At 43.2% G+C, this 21,090-nt stretch overlaps 1 protein-coding gene across 1 annotated transcript in view; it reads right to left on the bottom strand.

Annotated features, from left to right (window-relative positions):
- LOC308077210 (A-type potassium channel modulatory protein DPP6-like) overlaps positions 1-21,090 on the bottom strand; it is a 154,097-nt gene that overhangs the window by 104,748 nt on the left and 28,259 nt on the right. The window contains exon 2 of the mRNA XM_080417820.1: positions 5,040-5,154. Coding sequence (XP_080273946.1) covers positions 5,040-5,154 — 115 coding nt within the window. The remainder of the gene's footprint in view (positions 1-5,039; positions 5,155-21,090) is intronic.

Raw genomic sequence — 21,090 nt, 5'->3', positions numbered from 1 at the left:
ACAACAAATAAATGATACAAAGGAATGTTAAAAAAAATAAAACAAAATTAAAAATGTTTTAAGACCCAATAAAGTGTCCCTTTTCAAAATGTTGGAATTTTCTGACCTTTCCTTCATAGTTCAGGTTCTACAGGGTTAAAGTACTGTAGGTAGGCAGGTGAGCTTGCAGCGTCTTGCTCAAGCACACTTCCAAAGGTCGCATAGCTGTTGATGGACATGCCTGTGACCCGGCTGGTACCAAGTGTTTATGCAGCGGTGTGTGACAGTTTGGGTCAAAGGTGGGCAATGTTGCGGAGGTGGAAAAGGGCTGTTCTGGTGATATGGTTAACATTTTGGCTGGAAGGACAGGGTGTGGTCAGGGACGGCTCCAAGGTTACAGACGGGGTGGAGGGCGTGGACTGGAATGTTAGAGGGAAAAGTTTTGAGTTGAGCGGATGAGAGAGACCGGACTGCATGATGAAGACTTCACGATTTATTGCGGCTGAGTTTTAGGAAGTTTGTTTGCATTCCATATTTTAATATCAGTGAGGGCAGAGTGGGTGGGAGCAGAGATAGTTTTAGAGGGGAGGTAGAGCTGTGTGTCGTCGGCATAGCAATGGAGCTGGAGGCAGTGGCGCTGAAGGGATCTGTCAGAAATGGAGCATGTCGAGTCCTGGGAGACACCATGGGTAAGAGGAGTTGTGAATGATTGGCAGAAATTTATGGAGATGAATTGATGTCTGTCGGAGAGGAAGGAGAGGGCCGTGTCAGTGATGAGGCATGAGATGAGTGTGGAAAGGGGTTGATGGTATCAAAGGCAGCATTGACATCGAGAAGATGAGGATGTTCTTTCAGCTGGTGTCAGAAAGAAGCAGAGGTTCATTGGTCACTTTGATGAGGGCTGTATCTGTGCTGTGTTGCATTGCCCATGCTAAACCCCCAAAACAATGAGCCCACTGAAAGAAAAAAACAACATGGTAAGGGTGGGGATTAGAGATCTGCAAGCCCGACGGGGTCCAGGCCCGACCCGTTGATTAGGGCTGGGGACATTTTTGCAGACCCTTTTGTCGGGTTGGGGCCCGGGCCGCGCTCAAACACCATGGCCGCCCTGATCCGAGCCCATTGATCATTACAAGATTTAAAGGTAGGGTAAGTGATTTTCTTTGGTTAAAATAAGTGTTAAATAGCTCTATATTCTGATAGTAATCATTGCTATAGAGTGTTTGTTCAGTAAAAGGAGTCTCCCCGTCTCTCCAGCTCTTTATAAAACAGAAAATGCATTTTCGTTTCAGTTTCAGTTTCATTTCCAATTTTATCCAATCAGGATAGAGAACTCAATCAGGATATAGATTAAACAAGTGAAATTGGAAGTGATGACACTAAGACATGAGCAGGCAAAATTGGAACTGGAACACTATAAAAATGAAGCTTAAAAATTGGTACTTTCTCCTGATTGGCTGAGATTTTGACAGCTACCGGAAAATTTATTTTCTGTTTATTAAAGAGCTGGAGAGACGGGGAGACTCCTGTTACTGAACAAACACTCTATAGCAATGATTACTATCAGAATATAGTGCTTTAACCTTTTAACAAAATACTTTTTGTTTTAACCAAAAAATATCACTTACCCTACCTTTAAGTTAAATATTTCAAATAGTATAACATGTGAAAAAAGTGGAGGCACTAAGCTGGCTTACTAGTAGTGTGCACAAGACATGTGGTGCAGATCGGTCCGATGGTTTGCAAGGTTACCTCTGAATAAACACACACACGCACGCGCACACACACGCACGTGCATGCAGACAGACTAGCCTCTTTCAGAGCCATGCCATAACAACAGGGAGAGAGTAGAGAGGAGAAAGAAACAGAGTGAGATGGTGGTGGTGGTGGTGAGTGGTGTCTGAGTAGTGTGAACAAAGAGGTTGTCAGAAGCAGTTAGCTAGCAGCTGCTTGGCCTGGCAGAAGAGCGTCCATCAACAAAGCAAAGAGGAAATAACATCCTATCCCATCATTTCTCACATGGGCCACACTCCTATAGTCTGTTCTTCAGAAAGGTGCATTTTTCCTTTCACAGTTTCCCCCCTACTTTGTATGGTTTTTATAGCATGAAGCGCTGTTGAGCGTAACAAATGCCCAAAAGGACTGATTGATGTACTTGGGAGTTTTGTTACTTTGCAAATGAGAAACAAGACCAAAAAACAAGGTGGCCTCCCTGTCCTCGACTTTGATCTCTTAATTGATAATTCCTTTAATTCCTTTTAACAGGACGTTCATGAAAGTCCTTGCGGGCTTGTTTCCAATGAGGGCCTGTGAGCAATTAGGGGTTAAGAGTCTTGCTCAGGGACAGGGACTCAGGGATAATGAACATATTATCGCTGTCCGGCAGAAACCTCCCATCTCCATATTTTAACTTTTTGTGTTCATTCATAAATTAATGCCCTTCTTGATCATACTACTACAGTGTCACACAAATTATCAAAAGTAGCAGATCTGCAAGCTTGTAGATCTGATACTTTGCCCACAAGGCAGACTAGTACTGTCCTTGAAAGTAGGAAATTGCCATTGCTATGTACTTCACCTATACTGCAAGTGCAAAACTGCTTCACGATAACAGTGTAGGTGTAATAATAAATAAATAAAAACGTTTTCATGTCAAGGACCCCACAAATGTATATTCGGAAGAGACGTGTTATGAGCTTGTAGATCTGCAAACCCAGGGGGTCGGCCTACATGAGGCTTTGTCTGTCCCCCAGAACCAGGTCTCCTGGTCTTGTTGAATAGACAACTTATAAATGGATGAAGTGGTTAAAATGACTGTGACACTGTATTAACACATTTAGCTGGGGACCCCCTGGAACCCCTCCAAGGACCCCTGGGGGTCCCCGGAACCCCACTTTGAGAGAAACACTACTTTAAGTAACAGGGAGTCTGCTCTGACAGGAACAAACTGAACTAAGTGTAATAATCCCCCTAGAGAACTGAAACAAACTCATTCTATGAAATCCCCCAGTAGTACTTAAACACAACTCTGCTGCAGCGTCCCAGTTGAACTGAACCAAACACCTGCGGTCTCCCAGCAGCACTAGAAGAAGCTCATCGTACAAACGCAAAACTACACCCTTGAGGACCGCCTTAACCCATTAAGACCATTTTAAGATTTTAACCACTTTAACCATTATGTTTCACTTTGGCTATTCATCAATAGCAGATATACAAGCTCATAGCGCACAGAGTGCTATAAGCTTGTAGATCAATTTTTTTTAAAACAAATTGTGAAAATGTGTCAAATCTTTGAATATACAGTATATATTTTTAAATATTGTTATAATTTAAAATTAAGTAAAAATGTAATGACTTTTAAGACGTTTTTAATAACAAATTGGCCAAATTGTCAAATATTACGTCAGAAAGAGGCAGACATTGTGAAAATAGCCGATCTACAAGCTCACAACTTGTGTAGTTCGGCTATTTTCACGATATGCATCTGTGGAACCGAGTCAAACTAAATGTAATGCCTACAATTCCAAGTGCTTGTCAGTCAGGGTGACGGGGGTCCACGTTTCAAATAAGATTATTTCGGGCCGTCGCCGCACTGAAACGTTTGGGAACCCTTGGTCTACGGTGCCATGGCCGGTCCCGCAGACAGAGTGGTGGCGTGGTGGGCATGGGCACGGATTAGGGGGGAGGGGGTGACGGTCACGGCAGTATGAAACCGGAAAGCCACCTGTCCTGTCCCTGCCGGAGGCCTGGCCTTGTTTACAACTGGTGAGCCAAAACGGCTCAAGGTTATCCGAGTGTGTGACATGCAGACGCTCTGTGTGGGGGGGGGGGGGGGACAGGAAGTGGTCACCCGTCACAGTTGACGAGGCGTTTTAGGGGCCACGCCGTGCCGACATCTGTGGCGGCCACCTTGAGGCCTGTGCCTGTGATATCCACCCTCAGGCGTCCATGTACAGTAGATACTCATAGCTCAAGAAACTATGTTCAAGCAATAGAGTTGTTAACAGTATCGTAAAAGCTGCCGATACTGCCTAAAATGCTAATATCGGTATCGGCGAGTATGTCAGTCAATACCATTCCGATACCACGTAAAAATGTAATTTACAGTAATCAATTATTTTGCACTTTGAACGCTTCAGTTGATGTTGCACTGCAATTGTTTTATATACTCTTGCTGTACTATTTACATTATTATTTTACTTTACTATAACTTGTAGCTGAAACCCCTCAAGGAACCCTGAGAGTCCCTGGAGCCCACTTTGAGGACCACTTAATTAAATGTCACACTGGTATCGGAAGGGAAAAAATAGTATCGGTACATCTCTATCAAGCAACAACACATTGGATCAACTTGACGTCAAAAACAAGGGCTCAGCGGTTACTGCCTCAGTAAGTGGATTACCGGTATATTGGCAGGCTGCATTGACTGATGTGACTTTGGCAGCCTATAAAAAGCATATCCGGGGGGGTGGGGGGGGGGCGAGGGGGGTTAGAAGACCAAATCTAAACAGATGGCCTGCTGATTAATCTTTCATGTAAATCTGCTCAAGGAAAAAGCATGAAGGTCAGTCTAAAGCCAACTTCTAATGGCGCCAAATGATCGTATAAGGACAATTGGGGAGTCAAGTTCAAACCACTCATTGTCTGCGTGCGTGTGCAAGAGTGAGATCCTGAAAGAGTGACAGTGAGAGAGAGCAGAGAGACTGCATTTGTGAAGGAAGTGATTTTGTGTTGGCCAACTTCAATGCGAGTTTCTGACCTTCAGTGAATGTGACCGTTACCGGTGGGACACGGTTAATGTAGAAATAATCTGACGCTGTGCTGCATGACACTGCAAATAACATGACACACACACACACACACAGCTGTTGTTTAAGGGCATGGAGGCATGGGATTGATTGCGAAACCAAACAGGCGTGTCTTTGCATAGTAATGGCAAAGCAAACAGAACGTGTGTGGGTGTGTGTGTGTGTGTGTGTGTGTGTGTGTGTGTGTGTGTGTGTGTGTGTGTGTCCTGTATGGCGTCACGGCCACCTCCCTGCCTGTCCTGCGCCACGTACCTGGTGTCAACAGGATGACGGAGGTGACGATCAGCGAGCAGATGACCAGAATGACAAGCAGGGCGATCGCTATTCCTTTCCAGTTCCTCTGCGGTGGGTTGCTCCCCACCAGCTCCTACAGGAGGAGAGAGACAGAGAGAGACAGAGACAGAGAGAGAGAGAGAAAGAGAGAGAGAGAGAAACAAGAAAAAAAGTCTGGGTTAGAGAGATTCAGCCATGATCAAGATGTTATTTTGGGAGAGAACAAGACGACAGATGGAGGACAGAAAAACAACAACATGAAAAACACGATGCGTGGGAAGTCGAGACCTAGACAGAGAGTGAGACCTAGACAGAGAGAGAGAGAGAGAGAGAGAGAGAGAGAGAGAGAGAGAGAGAGAGAGAGAGAGAGAGACAGACAGAGAGAGACAGACAGGCAGAACAGACAGACAAGACCGTTTCAATAATGTCACGAGACAGGAAGAGGGGTATAGAAAAGTGATAAAGTGAGGAAGAAAAGGGAAATGATTATACAGAGGTGAGAATAGAGAGGTGATAAAATAAAAAGGTGGGTGGCGGGGTGGGGCGGTGAGGGGAGCGAGGTGAGGGTCAGTCAAGGACGAACGTGAAGCCAAGTAGTCGCCTGGCTCTCCTCTCAGCTCCCTCATGGAGACAGCGGGCCGCAGAGGAAGCAAGGAGGAGGAGGGAGCATTCTTAATGAGCCGAGCTTTCGGCGCTCCCGTCACACCTAAACGAGTGTGACAGATAAAAACGGAGAAGCGACACGTTTGTGAATTGCATGCCTGCCTGATGCCGGCATCAGAAAAGCCAAAGAGAGAAAAGAAAAGGAGGAGTGCGAGTTATGATCAACCTTCAGGTGTGTGGTGCTGCTGCCGTTGTTGTCGTTTTGGCTGTCGAAATAACTTGAAACACCGGAACTTAGCACTGTTTAATATTATGTTAAGTAGACAAATGAAATTCTAAAGAATGGATGTGGTAGTTTTATTATTCCGCCCTCCGAGTCACAGCAACCTACAATTCACCTCCCAACATGATGTATTACTGGCAATTATTGCAAAAAGAAAGGCTTGTTTTCATTTTAAGATTGGTAATCTCTTTTATGCATTACAGGTTTTTTTTAAATATATTTATAGGATTGTAAAGGAAAAAACGAAAATGATCAAGCTCGCCTTTGCAGCGAGATTCAAAAAGAAAACACTGTTAAAACCTGAAATATACTTCAATTACACTATAGTAGATCAGCTATTGTGTGCAACCAAGTATAAAGCAAAGCTTATGAATAACGTTCTATCTAAGCCTAGGCTGCCTCCGCTTGGCTAACACAAACAATAACCAACAGCTGTAACCAAAACCACGACCGTCTCGGTGGAAAGGGGCCAAAAGAAAACCATTCGTGAAGAACTAATATGACTTTAATTAGTTTAAATTAAAAGATGAAAAAGAAGAGAGAAGCGGAGCATGTGTTTGAGACCTGTGGCTGTGCCTCGTAATGAATTGAAGTTCAGAGGCTTTATAATGGAACCAAAATGGCTGATCTGTGAAGTGAACCTTTTAGTGACCTCGGCTCGTTCCCGCCATAATTGAAAAGGAGCCGCAGACATCATTAGCCTGCAGATGAAGAGTGAAACTGGGACTATTTACCAGACCACCTATTGAAAGAAATAATTCATTTGGGATGCGGTTAGGACGATGTATACCACACAATGCAAGCGGGCCGGTAGCGAGAAAGTAAGGAAGAAAGAAACATTGACTAAGTTAATGTAAACTTTAACATTGCATAATAAGAGTTATGTCACTGCCAATGAATACACCTGTGCCGTGTTTTTTGTTTAGTTTTTTAAGCCCATTTTACCAAACCACATCACAGGTGACAGCAAAAGAAATGAAAGCATGGCTACGAGATACCAAGCTTTGTTATGCTTAAAGGGATTGTAGGCGATTCAGAGATAAAGAAAAAAACTCCAGCAGTTCGTTTCACCAGGGGGTGACGCATGGAGGACTTCCATAGAGTTAAGGAGACGGGCCATGCCGAATATAGGGTGCTTTATTCGGATACAATTCGCGGAACTGCCCGCCCCTGCCGGTTCTCTGAATTTGTATTTTTAAATAGGCTCTTTCATGACAAATTAACCACATATATGAAGTTAAACAACTAAATTCTATCCAAACGCTATCTGAAAAGTAAATTATGTGCCTCAAAAACGAAGTTTGAGAGCGTTTTCAAACCGAAAGTAAAAAGTTCACACGGACACGGACGCGCACGGATGCGCACATGCGTGCGTTAATTTACGGCCCGACACATACATAAACAGTAGGGAAATTTCAGAAAGAGGACTGTGTTTCAATGCAGGAAAACACCCCAGCATCATTATATAATGGCTGATAGAGGGGAAAAAATGCAAAATATATATATATAGATATTTTTCAAATTTAGGCTTAATGTTGCCAACAATCCCTTTAAGGCCAGTTCTGCTTAAGGCCCAAAAGCTTGTCAGTATCATCTTTTTTCACCCACAGAACCTTTTGCGGTGTATTCTAATGCAGTGGTGGTTTTCAACCTTTTCAGGCTGCGACCCCCAAAAAGAATCATATTTGAACTGCGGACCCCCCAACATAATCATATTTGAACTGGAGACCCCCTAACATAATCATATTTGAACTGGAGACCCCCTAACATAATCATATTTGAACTGGGGACCCCCCACCCAGACAAGCACTTGGAATTGTAGGAGTTGAGGCATTACATTAATGTAGATCTGCTATTTTCACAATATTTGCTTCTTTCTGGTCTTTTTTTTTGTTTTTTTTAGGTACACACTTTCCTATTTTACATTTTTCACTGTCATCTGGGGACCCCCCCAAAATCATGTGACGACCCCCCTGCGGGTCCCGACACACAGGTTGAGAACCACTGAAGAATGCAATATGACTACGGCATAGGTTATTATTTACTATATGCTTTCATTTTTTAACTCCTGTCTGTATATCAAGTGTCCTTGACAGAGCAGTAAATTGAATTGTCATTCAGTGAGAGTAGTCGTCCCCTCTCTGTCACGCTCAAATTATGCAGATGGCATGCCGCTGATATAACTGCATAATTCTCCTTTCCGATTATGTTGAGCCGACTACATAATGTAGAAAATATAAGGACATATATAATTTAGTGATTTATCAATAAGAGATGGCAGGCAATGCACTCCCTAAGTGGACTTTACAGGGATAAATATACAGACTGTGGGGGGAAAAGGACTTTTACAATGCACAAGACATCAACTACATCCTTACATAACAGGGCACTCTCTTTAGCATTCACGGCCTGCACAAGAGCGTGCGCGCGCACACACACACACACACACACCCCCCCCCCCAACAATGTATTCCACATGTATGTCCACATAAAGGAGAGCATACAAGGACACAAATATTAAAGGTACAGTTAAGGTTACATTCACAAACTCACGGCATAATGTCTTCATGATAGAATAAGCATGTCACTCAGTACTCTATGGCAGGGGTCTTCAACGTTTTCAGGCCAAGGACCCCCTAGCTGAGAGAGAGATGAAGCAGGGACCCCCTCTATATTATTGTATACAATTGTGTTTCAGATTCAACCTTTTTTCGTTTACTTGGTCTGCTCTTCTTTCCCTCTACACCAAACACCTCTTTGCCAAAAATAGCCGATCTACAAGCTCACAACGCCTCGCAGCGCGAGGCGTTGTGTGCTTGTAGATCTGCTATTTTTGGCCAAAGTTCTCCTCAGAAAAGGGATGCTAGGGTTCAAGTGGTTAAGGTATAAAAGAATAATCATATCACACAAAGATTTGGCGGACCCCCTGTAGTAACTCTGAGGACCCCCTAGGGGTCCCGGCCCCCTGTTGAAGACCCCTGCTCTATGGGTATAATTAACAGCGTCTCTGCCATATGTGGCGGTTGCCAAAATATAGCAGAGAGAGACAGCACAGTTGGCAGCCTTTTTGGGCATGCCAAGTTGTTGAAACCCTCTGACAACCGGTCTCCTAGGCTGCCAAATATGAAAACAAATAGTCTGCACCTATAGCCCAGCTCTGAGATGGCCTTACATGCCTAACCTTGACTCCTAACCCAAAGGAACTGCAGTAATCCAATCGTGGAAATTAACCAATGTTGTCCTCGATCTCCCATCCTGTCCCTAATCAAAATGGTCTGACGGCCAAACCTTGTCCCCAAACGTGACTCGTCCGGAACACGAAACCACAATCTGGACACAAACAAACCAACTTTACAACAAATGTTGTGGGAAAGGAGAACGAGAGCGACCGCACTGTCTGTAATCTGCTGCGCTCATGTTTCCCCATATCGATTTAGACTCTTCCTCGCCTCTTCCTCTCCTTGGCTGCGGGTCCTACGGTAAATCACACAGGTCTCTGAGGTGACAGAGCAGGCAGGGTGCACAGTGTCGTAAACTAACCGTTCCTGGGGAAGCCACTGCTGAAGAAACACATCGATAAGTGTAGCAAACAGCGAGACAAAACGAATAATATTAGCAGCCCTGGAATGATTCCGATGGTGTGTGGTAAGTTGCTTATTTATTCTGTGGTGAGTCATGTAAACTGGATATCGCTGCTGTCGGCCAGAAACCTCCTGTTTCCATATTCTAGCTTTCTGTGTCAGTCTATACCGGTGGCTCTCAAAGTGGAGCCTGGGGACCCCCAGGGGTCCTTGAAGGGGTTCCAAGGCGGGACTGCGGCACAATCAGGAACAGTTTTAAGCACTACTTCAATAATTGTGAAGATAGCAGATCTATAACTGTGTGCCACAATGTGACAAGAATGATTATAAGAATGAGAAAGAATATTTTCAGATCATAAGTTTCTCTCTTGCCCGCCTACAATATAGACCAGTGGCTCTTAAAGTGGGGGTCCAGGGACCCTTAGAGGTCTGAAATTCTGAGAGCACACAAATGTAACTTACGGGTCCATTAACCAAATGGACCCGTAAGGGTCCATTTGTGTTAATTATACTATACTGAAGTTTTGTTGTTTTTTAGCTTTTTACCCCGAAGTCGTTATGCCAATTGATTCCTCCCCACACACATTTCTTTGTGTTCTCACTGCTGTTGTATCCTAATGGCTCACCTGCCAGTGAGCAGCCCCCACAGGGAGGACGTAGCACCTCTGTCCCACTCCTCCCGCCCAAGACTCCCCGCTGACAAGTGCCGCCCCCCCCCCAACCCGTAGGAGTACGTATACGTACGCAATGATCAATATCACCCTCCCCCCGAACACGGGCCAATGGCCAGGCAAAGGCAAACACTTCTGGGCACGACACCACCATTCAACCTGAAAGTCTCTTGACCGGGGCGGAAATGGCAGATTTACAAGCTCACAACGTAAATCAGCAATTTTCAGTGGTTAAGTGCCTCATTTTTTGCACCGTTCTTTCGGTATTTTTCTCTTTCCGAGCTCCCCTGTCGTACACTTTCCATCATGAAGATGATGTGAGGTGAAGTGAAATGTCCCCCGCACACACCGTGGTGTCGTTTGATGAATTACAAACGGTGGATGTAAGAGAAAAATGGCTGCCGTCTGAAAATGGTCCACTGCAATGTCAGAGAGTAAGGACTGTGACAAAGGGATTTGTTCTTCTCTCTCCTCAACGATATACCGCTGTACGTGTGTGTGTGTGTGTGTGTGTGTGTGTGTGTGTGTGTGTGTGTGTGTGTGTGTGTGTGCGAGCGCAGAGTGGCGTGAGATGGCTTCACATACAACAGTTGGTCTCTGAATGTCATGATTAAATGTGACGCTTTCTTGGCAAGGGAAGAAAATATTTTACGGTGTGTGTTAAGCGTAGGAGTGTAGCAAAAGATGATTGAGCGAAGGTAAGCGCGCTGCTCCTCTCAAAAGACCAAACAATTTCATTCCATTTAGCTGGAAAATAGGAATTCAGCGCCAGATGTTCAGTGAGGTATTAAATCTAACGGTATGTTTCCTGGCCAGCAAGTCATCTCTGGCTGAGGAATGTGGCTGCATTTCATCCATCCTTACCGTGGTGTTATGTTATCTTGTGCAATAACGTATGGCATGGCATTAACCACAAACCTTATATCGTTACTGTCGTGCAGGAACCTATTATGTCCATACTTTGTGTTTTTTCATAAATTAACGCCCTACTTGATTATACTACACCGTCACACAAAAGCATGAACAGTAGCAGATTTGCAAGCTCGGAAAACACAGTTTTGGACAGAGACGATATACTTTAACTTTACTTGGTCCCTCTCCTTTTTTCCCTCTAAATACTTCAAACTCTCTTCACCGAAAAAAGCCTAATCTATAAGCTCATTATAACCCATAGCCCAAATGTTTTCGCCAAATGTTTGCCTATTATGTCCAGAATAGGGGTGCCATAGGGTCCATGTGGTTAAGAGAGCTGCATGTATATGGTATGGAATTCAATAACTAATAAAGGTTATCAGAAAAATAAAACATGAGCTGCTGTTGAGTTGGATGTAAGTGATTTTCTTTGATTAAAATAAGTGTTAAATAGCTCTATATTATGATAGTACTCGTTGCTACATAGTGTTTGTTCAGTAACAGGAGTCTCCATGTCTCTCTCCAGCTCTGTGTTAAACAGAAAGTGCTTTTTCAGTGGGATTGGAAGTGAGGACACAAAGAAATGAGCAGACAAAATTGGAACTGGAACACTATAAACATTTAAGTTGATAAATGGGTACTCTCTTTTGATAGGCTGAATTGTGTCACCAACCTGAAAATGTGTTTTCTGTTTATTAAAGAGCTGGAGAGAACAAACACACTATAGCAATGATTACTATCAGAATAGTGAAACAATACCACAAGGACTTTTTTGGTGTTTAGACCAAGTGTTTGACTGTACTCATGCTGTTTTGCATTTCTGTCTAATAAAATATTCAATCAATGATTCAAGCTCAATTTCAAAATGGACCAATTCCTTCACTGGACCATCTTGACATTTGAAATGTGGAAATTCCCAAATATTTATTCCAAAATTACAACAAATGTATGTTGCTATATACTGTACATAGCAACAAGAACCCCAAAAGGGGTTCCCGTCCTGTAAGGTATAGTGACAAATAGGGGTTCCTGCCCGAAATGGGTTAAATCAATGCCCAGTAGGACTGTTCACAACTCTCCAATGCCAGTCTATGGACAAAAATGTTATCTAGGCCGCATATTGTTTAGACAGATGCTAGGTTTGACATTTATCTGGCACCTTAATGTCTTTGAAGCACAACATTGTTCTCTTTGCACTTCACTTATATGACTCGGTACTTGACTTGATTTTGTTGCCTAGATTTCCTGCTTACTCTGATCTTGCACTTTGTACAGTCACTCGACCTGGATGAGAGTGTCTGCCAAATTGACAGCTGTATTTTGTAAAAGAGAAAAAGAAAAAAAATCTAAAGCTGGCTGGCACCTATGCCTCCTCTTCGTGACCGTGGCTCTGCGATTATAATCATCGTCAGGCTAATTAGCTCCACTCTGTGCACCGGAGGTGATCACAGGCAGCTATGGTAAATGAATGGAGAGGGAGAGGCACAGGGAACTAACTGTGTGCCAAGGAGACTAGACATCACAGATATGAGGAACAAAGTAAATACGTCTGGAGATTGGAGGAATATGAAGTTTTCAGAAAGGGCCGGAAGAGTTAAAAACGTGTGTGGGCGTGTGTGCGTGTGTGTGTATATATATAGCAGAATCCTTAGACGGATTAAGGCTCAACCTCTGCTGAGAGACACAAAAACAATATCAATATCAAGGAGGTTTTCTTAAAGCTGCTCAGCATTGCATCACTGTCATTTTGAAACTCAAACAGGATTTTTTCCGGTTTCATCTCCAATAACTCTGAGAAGAACACAACCGGTGAATGTGTAAGACTTCCGAGAAGTGTTGATGAGTTAGGAGTCTGGAAAAGTGCGAGCTGTCAGGACCACAGGCCCTGCTGCAACCATGCACAGCTTTTCACATTGGGGGCCACCAGGGGGTCAATTTTGTGGTATTGTATGTCTTCATATGTCTTGATGAATTGAATACACAGGACCACAATTCATAACATTATTGTGCCAGTTTAACTCTCTCAGTGCCACGCCCCGAGATATCCCGAGTTTTTCCCGAGTACCCTCCGTGCCAGCACGAGAAATCCCGAGTTTTTACTTTTGACTGTGGTCGCGCTATTCTGTTTATTTTTCATGATCACTTTCGCTTCCTGACTCCTTCAGACTCATTGGGTTCCGGTTTCATGACGCAGATTCCGTTTCCGGTTCTCATTTTTTTCCCGCGGTCATTTTCGGCCAGAATAGGGAAAGTCACGGTTTTTCACACGGTATAAAATACGAACGGAGAGGTCCACGTCTACTCTCTTTGGTCTGGGTGACGATCAGTCATCGTAGTCGTGTATCGCATCGTAATTTAGCCCGATCAACGATTGTCAAAAATGTCAACATCCGGTTATGACCGGATGTGACGTGAGCCTGTTTGGGAGGGGGCGAGTGAGCCAGTGAGGTCATCAATGTGTCGATTTGTTGCTCTCTACTGGTAGAACTGTATTATGGGTTTAAACACCCAATCAGATAATTTATTTGAATGAAAAATTAAAAAATTAAAAAATTAAAAAAAACGCAAATTGCTGGCACTGGGGGAGTACTTTATGAAAAAACTATTGGCACTGAGAGAGTTAAGCACCTTCAACCTGGAGTCCCATGACAACATTTATCTTGTTTATTGCAAAAATAGCATATCTACAAGCTCTCAGTGCGGCACGAAGTGGCATGTGGTGAGCTTGTAGATCAGCTATTATATTGTTATTAATATTATTCTGTTTTATTATTATTAGAATTAGTATTATATTTTTACACCATGGCTGCAAACAGATGGTATGGCTATTTGGAGGTCCTTGGCATGGAAAGGAATTTGAATATTCCTTTGGAACCATGAGTTTTCTTGGACAGCCTCAGGTTAGAAATGCCTTCACTAGGGGTCTGTGTGTGTGTGTGTGTGTGTGTGTGTGTGTGTGTGTGTGTGTGTGTGTGTGTGTGTGTGTGTGTCTGCTTGTGTAGCAACATGTACTTCCCTTAGGGACAAAATGGTAACAAATGTTGTCTCCATAATTAGAAATGGTGAAGAATATCAATTATGCAGATTCCCAACAACAGTAATGCTGTTCCCAAAAGCAGACGTGCACAACGCACGTGTGTGTGTGTGTGTGTGTGTGTGTGTGTGTGTGTGTGTGTGTGTGTGTGTGTGTGTGTGTGTGTGTGTGTGTGTGTGTGTGTGTGTGTGTGTGTGTGTGTGCGTGCGTGCGTGCGTGCGTGCGTGCGTGCGTGCGTGCGTGCGTGCGTGCGTGCGTGCGTGCGTGCGTGCGTGCGTGCGTGCGTGCGTGCGTGCGTGCGTGCGTTCACGCGCGCCTGTGCATATGCGTTCACACATGCTTTCATTGGCTTAATCATGCAAATTATGGATATTCAATTTGCGGCCCCAAAAATACCAGATTATCCTTGGGCATGCATCTTAATGCTCCCACAGCAAAATGAGAAGAACTCACATTATTGTAAAACATGTGGTGTAAGGCTGCATAGAGCGAACGTTGCCAACGGCCATGAGGAAACTAGAGTTGGGCGAGCAACTACTGGCTCCCTATAATGAGGCCTAGAATGTCATGCAAACCATACATTATGATAAAAAAGAGAAAATATAAAAACGCCAGAAGGCATTTTATACGTTCACAGAAGAACAATCTAAATAATGGATCTAAATCCATGTTTGCTGAGGCATAGTGCAGGATTGACTCAGTATAGATACAGATGTGATGATATCAGCATGTGTTCCTGAGAAACAATGGATCAATGTGATCGCATGAGTAACTCCCTCATTGACAGATCACAGTATCTTACACTCACATCGTATCCTTTTCCTTTCAGTTACATTATGGTAACAACGGCGAATAATGGTTGAAAGAAATACTGAAAAAATAAACTTCAGAAAACATAACCCCGAAATGAGGAAAACGAGAAACAGAAAACGTTTTAACTACAAACAAAACTTGCCAACTCTGTGGAAAAATAACTCGCACTAAATGTAAGGCTGAGAGCAAAACTTTTAAACATAGCCTGATCAAAACGAAAAGGAGATGCAAATCAAACATTAAGGCGTATAACCCAGTTTCAATGACGTGTGACACTGCTATAGGAAAGATTTATGAACAAATGTAAAACTTATCTCCGGCATTTCAACATAAACACAACAAACAAAATTGAGGGAAAGTGAAGTACAAGTAATTCTGTTATGAAGTGAAGAGATGAAAACAGTCCATTTGCAACTCCTTCTGTGTTTGGGGTTTAATAACTGACTAGGTACAGTAGCAAGGCAGCTATAGATGTCGCACTGATGATGCCCACTCCACCAAAACTCATGCGACAAAGTACAACATCAGCATTTAGGTTCTCTTCCTACGAATCAGACAGGAGAGATGTCTCGGAGGTTACGTGGGCCCCATTCACACAGATATATATGAAGCTAATCCACAAATAGAGGCAGCCTTTTTCAAGCCTCCACAAATCAACTTCATTTCTTCCAAAAAATACTGTATGTCGGGATTAATCGCAATCCTATTCTTTAAGCAGCGCTGTGTGCTGATGGATCTTTTCCCCCCGGAGGCATTTTCCTACTAGCTCAGTTCTGCTTCAATTCAACACATTTTCTTCTAAATGGGACAAGTGGGTTGGAGCAAAGAATAAAACAAAAATAATACATGCCGCTACATAACACACAGTAGAAAAGAAACGAGACACGTTTAATACATTAAGACACAGTAGATAGATACACAATGTGAAAGGGCACAAAATGACCTTAAAAGTAAGTGCACAAAGTTTGTTCAATTGATTGATTGATTGATCAATGGACTGACATCTCTGTTGTTCCCCCCCAAGGGGCGATCAAGCCAGTCAAAGCTACAAAGTATTGACAAAATAATCTAAATAAAAACAGGGGGGAAAAACCCACTAAGTCCTTTTGTCTTAACGTCAGGATAAAAAAAACATCAATGATGGTGGTGGTTTAAGTGACTTTTGTTTTTATAATTCTGGTTCCCAAATCACACTATAGAGAAAGGGACTGACTGGATAACAGAGGAGAAAAACTGGGGGGGGGGGGGAATCCCCAAAAAGGAAAATGACAAATAAAAGTGATCTTGTGTGCTGTTACTGTACACACATAACCCAATTTCACAGGTCAATGAATATCGACTGAATTCTCTTTCTCTTTAAATTCATCATTTGAAGTAACTGACTGTCGTTGGTGGTACTGTTATCAGGAACATTTTTCACAGTGAGTGAAGCAATAGAATTGGCTTCAATTACAAACCAGCATTACACAATCAACCCAAAGCATGTTGTGCAATGGCCCTGAGCCATTGTGCTCAATAGAAAGAGTAATGAGGATTTTTTCCCCCTTTGTTTTATTTCACTTAAAGCCACAGCCATCTGGGCCACACTGATGGCCAAAGGCCATGGGATAGCGTGTTTACCACATACAGTAACTGCAACATCCCTGGCTCGATTTCGGAAGAAGACCTTTGTTGTACGGTTGTGCTGACGGGGGTTTTGACAATGCGCCAAATAGGCAAGCCTTGAATTCATGGAGTTTTGTTTTTGTTTTTATCGCATTCCTAAGACAATGATTTGATGGACGGGTCATCGGTCAGTAGGAGACTCTTTGAGAAATGAGCAACATACTGCACAACTGAGTCTCCCGGTCATCAAACTGTTGGCTTAGGAATGAGACAAACATAAAAAGAATCTCCATAAATTCAAGGCTTCATGGGGTGTGTAATTGATAGAAACTAAGTAATTCTTTGGGTGAACTACTCCTTTAACTTCATACTCTGTGGGTGGTTTCCACATCGCTCCTACTCAAGCATCTCAAGGGGTGCCGAATGGGCGATCCGAGTTTGCTTAACATCGGCCAGCTCTACTGTGTTGCATGTATTTCCACATCTGAGCATCCAGTTTCTCTACACTCTCCTGAATAAATGACACACAAAGGAGGATAAGTAAAAAAGAAATTGAATAAGACATGGCCATGTTAAGAATCCTCTAGTGCCATAACCAATGTCCTCAATGACATAAGCAACCTGTCACACTTTCATTCATGGCAGGAGGACTAATTTGCGATGGCTCAATGTGTTTTTTTCTCTCCCCACTCTGATTGAATCTGGAGTGAATCTCTTCCGGTCCATTAGAGAGATGCTGGGAGGGCGCCACCGCCCGCCGACCAGCCTCTCAGATAAGTCACATCTAAGAAAAATGCCATCTAGTTGGCATACTCACCAGCCTGCCAAAATGAGTAAGTGTGTGAAATATGTTTTTCACACATTTAGAGCAAAACCGTGGTCATAATTTGGACATACCTAACAATAGATATGCAAAAAAAAAAAAAGATTGTGTGTATTCTTATATCAGAAGTCCCTAAAAAGCCAATCTTAATTACTTCTTGTCAAACTAAAACGTACTGCATGATGACAGACTCTTAAAGATGACGTCTAAAGACGGTGTATTACTAATTTTAAACTTTATCAGCACGCTAAAATATGTATCTGAAAACATTTCAGGTTAGAAATAAGCAACGTAGGCCCGGACTGCTGGCCTAGCGGTCTGGGCACAGACTCTAATGTAGCCAAACAGCGCATTGCGGGTTCGAGTCCCGTTCCCGACGATCTTTGCTGAATGTCTCTCCCCATCTCTCTCTCCCAGTTTCCTGTCCATCCAGGACTTAGGGCCTTCGTCCTACTCCTTCTACTCCTCCCGCCCAACACTCCCTGCTGACAGGTGCCACCCAGCCTGTAGGAGTACGTGCAATGACCAGTATCATCCTCCCCGCCCGGTTTCCCTCCCCCGAACACGGGCCAATTGTGTTTGCATAGACGCCTGACAAAGCCGGATGCACCGCGGTGGATTCGAACCCACAACCGCCGTGGTGGTGGGCAGGGACTTTACCACTGTGCCACCCGAGCGCGGGATGGGACCTTCTGATTGGTTGAGACGACGTTTCAACACGACTTTAAACAATTTATACCTGGCATCCCTATTCTGGGCATGTCATTACATGCTAAAAATAAAAAATAAAAAGCACATCAACAAGCTCACAACACATTGTGATACTAAACGTTGTGAGCTTGTAGAGCTTGTAGAGCCAACATTTAAATGGATTAAATGGTTAAAATGATTGTGATGCTGTATTAACTACTTTAGCTGGGGACTGTAAAAAAAGTGTGTCCTGGTCCTAAGCGCTTGGTGCCAAGCGCAGTCATCAGAGACAATACTGCTGACTGCTATCTATTCCTGCACATTAGCACACCCATGGCTCTGGGCACACCTACCCTCTTACCACACCCATAATAAATGTTATTAGCCGCAGCTGCATTGTTTACTAGCCTGCCATGTTTTTGCTCTGCTATATGAGGAACCGAATAGAATTCTCCATTGAACTCGATGGACGGATGTGGCCGCCCTGTTCTATTCTGTCGCCCCATTACTTTGAATGGTGTTCGTTCCATATACTTTTTAACCTGCACGGGAAAACAAAATCAGCCTTGCGTTTCATGCTATGGGGGGAGTTCTATCGCTGTAGTGTTAGCGAGCATTTACACACGTGTATATTTTATGGAGCGATGCGATCCACTATTAAGTACTACAGTCCATATAGAGAAGTAGTATGACTGGGAAATGCTCCATTATAACTATATGTATTACTTTATTATTAGATGACTATTTCTATGCATTTGATGTATTATTGATGTATTATGGTGTATTATCTTGTGTACTTGCTTACTGTAAATCACTCTGGATTAAGTTAGTTAGTTAGTTAGTAAGTTAGATTAAGTCTGGATTAAATGCCTAAACTGTAAACTGTAAAACAGTAATGTTGCTCTATAACAGCTGAGCAGCCAGTTAGCCCCAGCCTTCTGTGATTTCATCGTAAAAAAAGAATAAGGCACAATCCAAAACTGTGTCGAAAATAGCAGACCTACAAGCTCACAAAGTGTTGCATCTGTGACACGTTGTCAGCCTTAAAGGTATCATGACATTCATGTTTACACCACATTCAGAGTCTTTGTCCTGGTCCTTCAAACGTGTACAAAAAGTTTTAACTGAAAATTCCACTCCAGTGATTCACTGTAGGTGTTTTTGTCTCACATTTCTAAAGCCTTTTCAACTGCAATGAAAAAAGAAATCTTTGCCTGCGGGTGTCGCTGGTGAGGGATTTTGCCTGTCAATCATCGCCTTTGCTCCGCCCCCCCCAAAGGAAAGGATAGGGGAGGGGAGGGGCGAGGAGGAGAGTGGGCGGGATTAATTGACTGTGACCTCACTGTCGAAGGGCCAAGCTCAGATTACTTTTCAGCCTAATTATTCAGAAAACCCCAGACCACAGAAAATCCACTGAATGTTCAAAGTTCAGATTTTTTGGGTGTAATTGAGGTCATAAAACCCCCCAAAAAACATAAAAAATAAAAAAAGTGAAAATGAATGTCATCGAACCTTTAACACTTCATTCATATTCTTCTCAGTTTCAGTTTAGCGACAGCTCAAGCTACACGAGAGAGAACAAGACAGATGGCCAGATTTGACTGCAGAACACACAGCATGTCCAGTTTGGTCCCTCTTTTGGTCACACCCTGGAAGATAGATATGATGGCAGCTGGACAACACTGTTGACAGATTTTGTGAGAGAAAGAAGCAGCCAGGTCTATGAAAACAAGCCCAAAATAAGCGGCTACATGAGCACTTTAAACCTAATTTATATACATTGGCTATTTGAGCCGATCTACAAGCTCACAACGTGTCGCGAATGTTACGCGTTGTGAGCTTGTAGATCTGCCATTTTCAGAAAGATCTTGAAAAGAAAAAGTGAAATATTTAGAATATATTTGAAAAAATTGGATCTGCGGACAAACATTAATGTGGGCGTCCTTCAAATGCAAATGTTTGAGAACTGGTTTAAACAATAACATTTTTGGAAGCAAGCCCAAATAACTACACTTTAAAAACAAGCCCAAAAAAACGCAACCACCAATAGTTACAAGCAACTTTACAGAAAAACAAGCCCCAAGTCGCTTTTAATAAGCAGACATGGCAACACTGCTGGACAACAGTGCCCGCATGTGAGAACCTCACAAGAGCAATAAGAATTGAAAAGTCTCTCTCCGACTCCCGTTGCCGTTATCTATCAGCCTTCATTCCGTACCGCACGCTTGTCACGCCACACCGAGGAAAATAAATTGCCACCATGAAAACAATACGCACTGGCACACACACACACACACACGCTCGCTTCCTGGAAATGAAGTGCCCTCCGTATCCCCTGCTCCGGGGCACAGGAGTCTAATAAAAAGAGAGTCCATCTCCCTTTTGTGTTTATGTATTCTGGTCTGTTGTTTTTATCACCTCTCCAGACACAAATATGCACAGGCGTGTAGAAAGGACTGGATTATTTTCAGCAGCCCAATTATCCTCACTATGATAGCTGTAGAAGCAATGTTTTCCTGATACACTTCTCAACACTTAACCCAACTTTTCTAACACAGGGTCGTGCTGTGCTTCTTCACTGCCTAACACATACAGCAGACAGTGTTTTTGCTCTAAAAGGAGAGCCCCCCCCCCCCCCCCCCCTGAAAATAGCTAGAATAGCTGATCTACAAGCTCACAACACGTCGCGCTGTGATGCGTTTTGAGCTTGTAGATTGGCTATGTCCGCTATTTTCGAAAATCTTATTTGAATTGCATGTTTTATTATTCTCTTTTTTATTTATTTTCCTTTTCCTTTCCATTCCAATTGGCCCCCCGGTGCCCCGTTGAAAACCACTGCTTTAATGTATTATGAACATGAAAGGGACCCTGGTGGCTATTCCACAGCTTTATTTTCCAATACACCCACTGGGTTTATGTACGACCCCAGGAGTGCAAACAATTCTTACAGCATATATAATCACTCTCTCAGCGTTCTGGCTTCCTCTCCTCCTTATGAATATAAGACAAGGATTC

The sequence above is a fragment of the Gymnoscopelus braueri genome (assembly GCF_963280865.1).
Source record: "Gymnoscopelus braueri genome assembly, chromosome: 21".
Taxonomy (NCBI): domain Eukaryota; kingdom Metazoa; phylum Chordata; class Actinopteri; order Myctophiformes; family Myctophidae; genus Gymnoscopelus; species Gymnoscopelus braueri.
The sequence above is the reverse complement of the archived record's forward strand: the minus strand, read 5'-3'. Positions and strand labels throughout refer to the sequence as shown.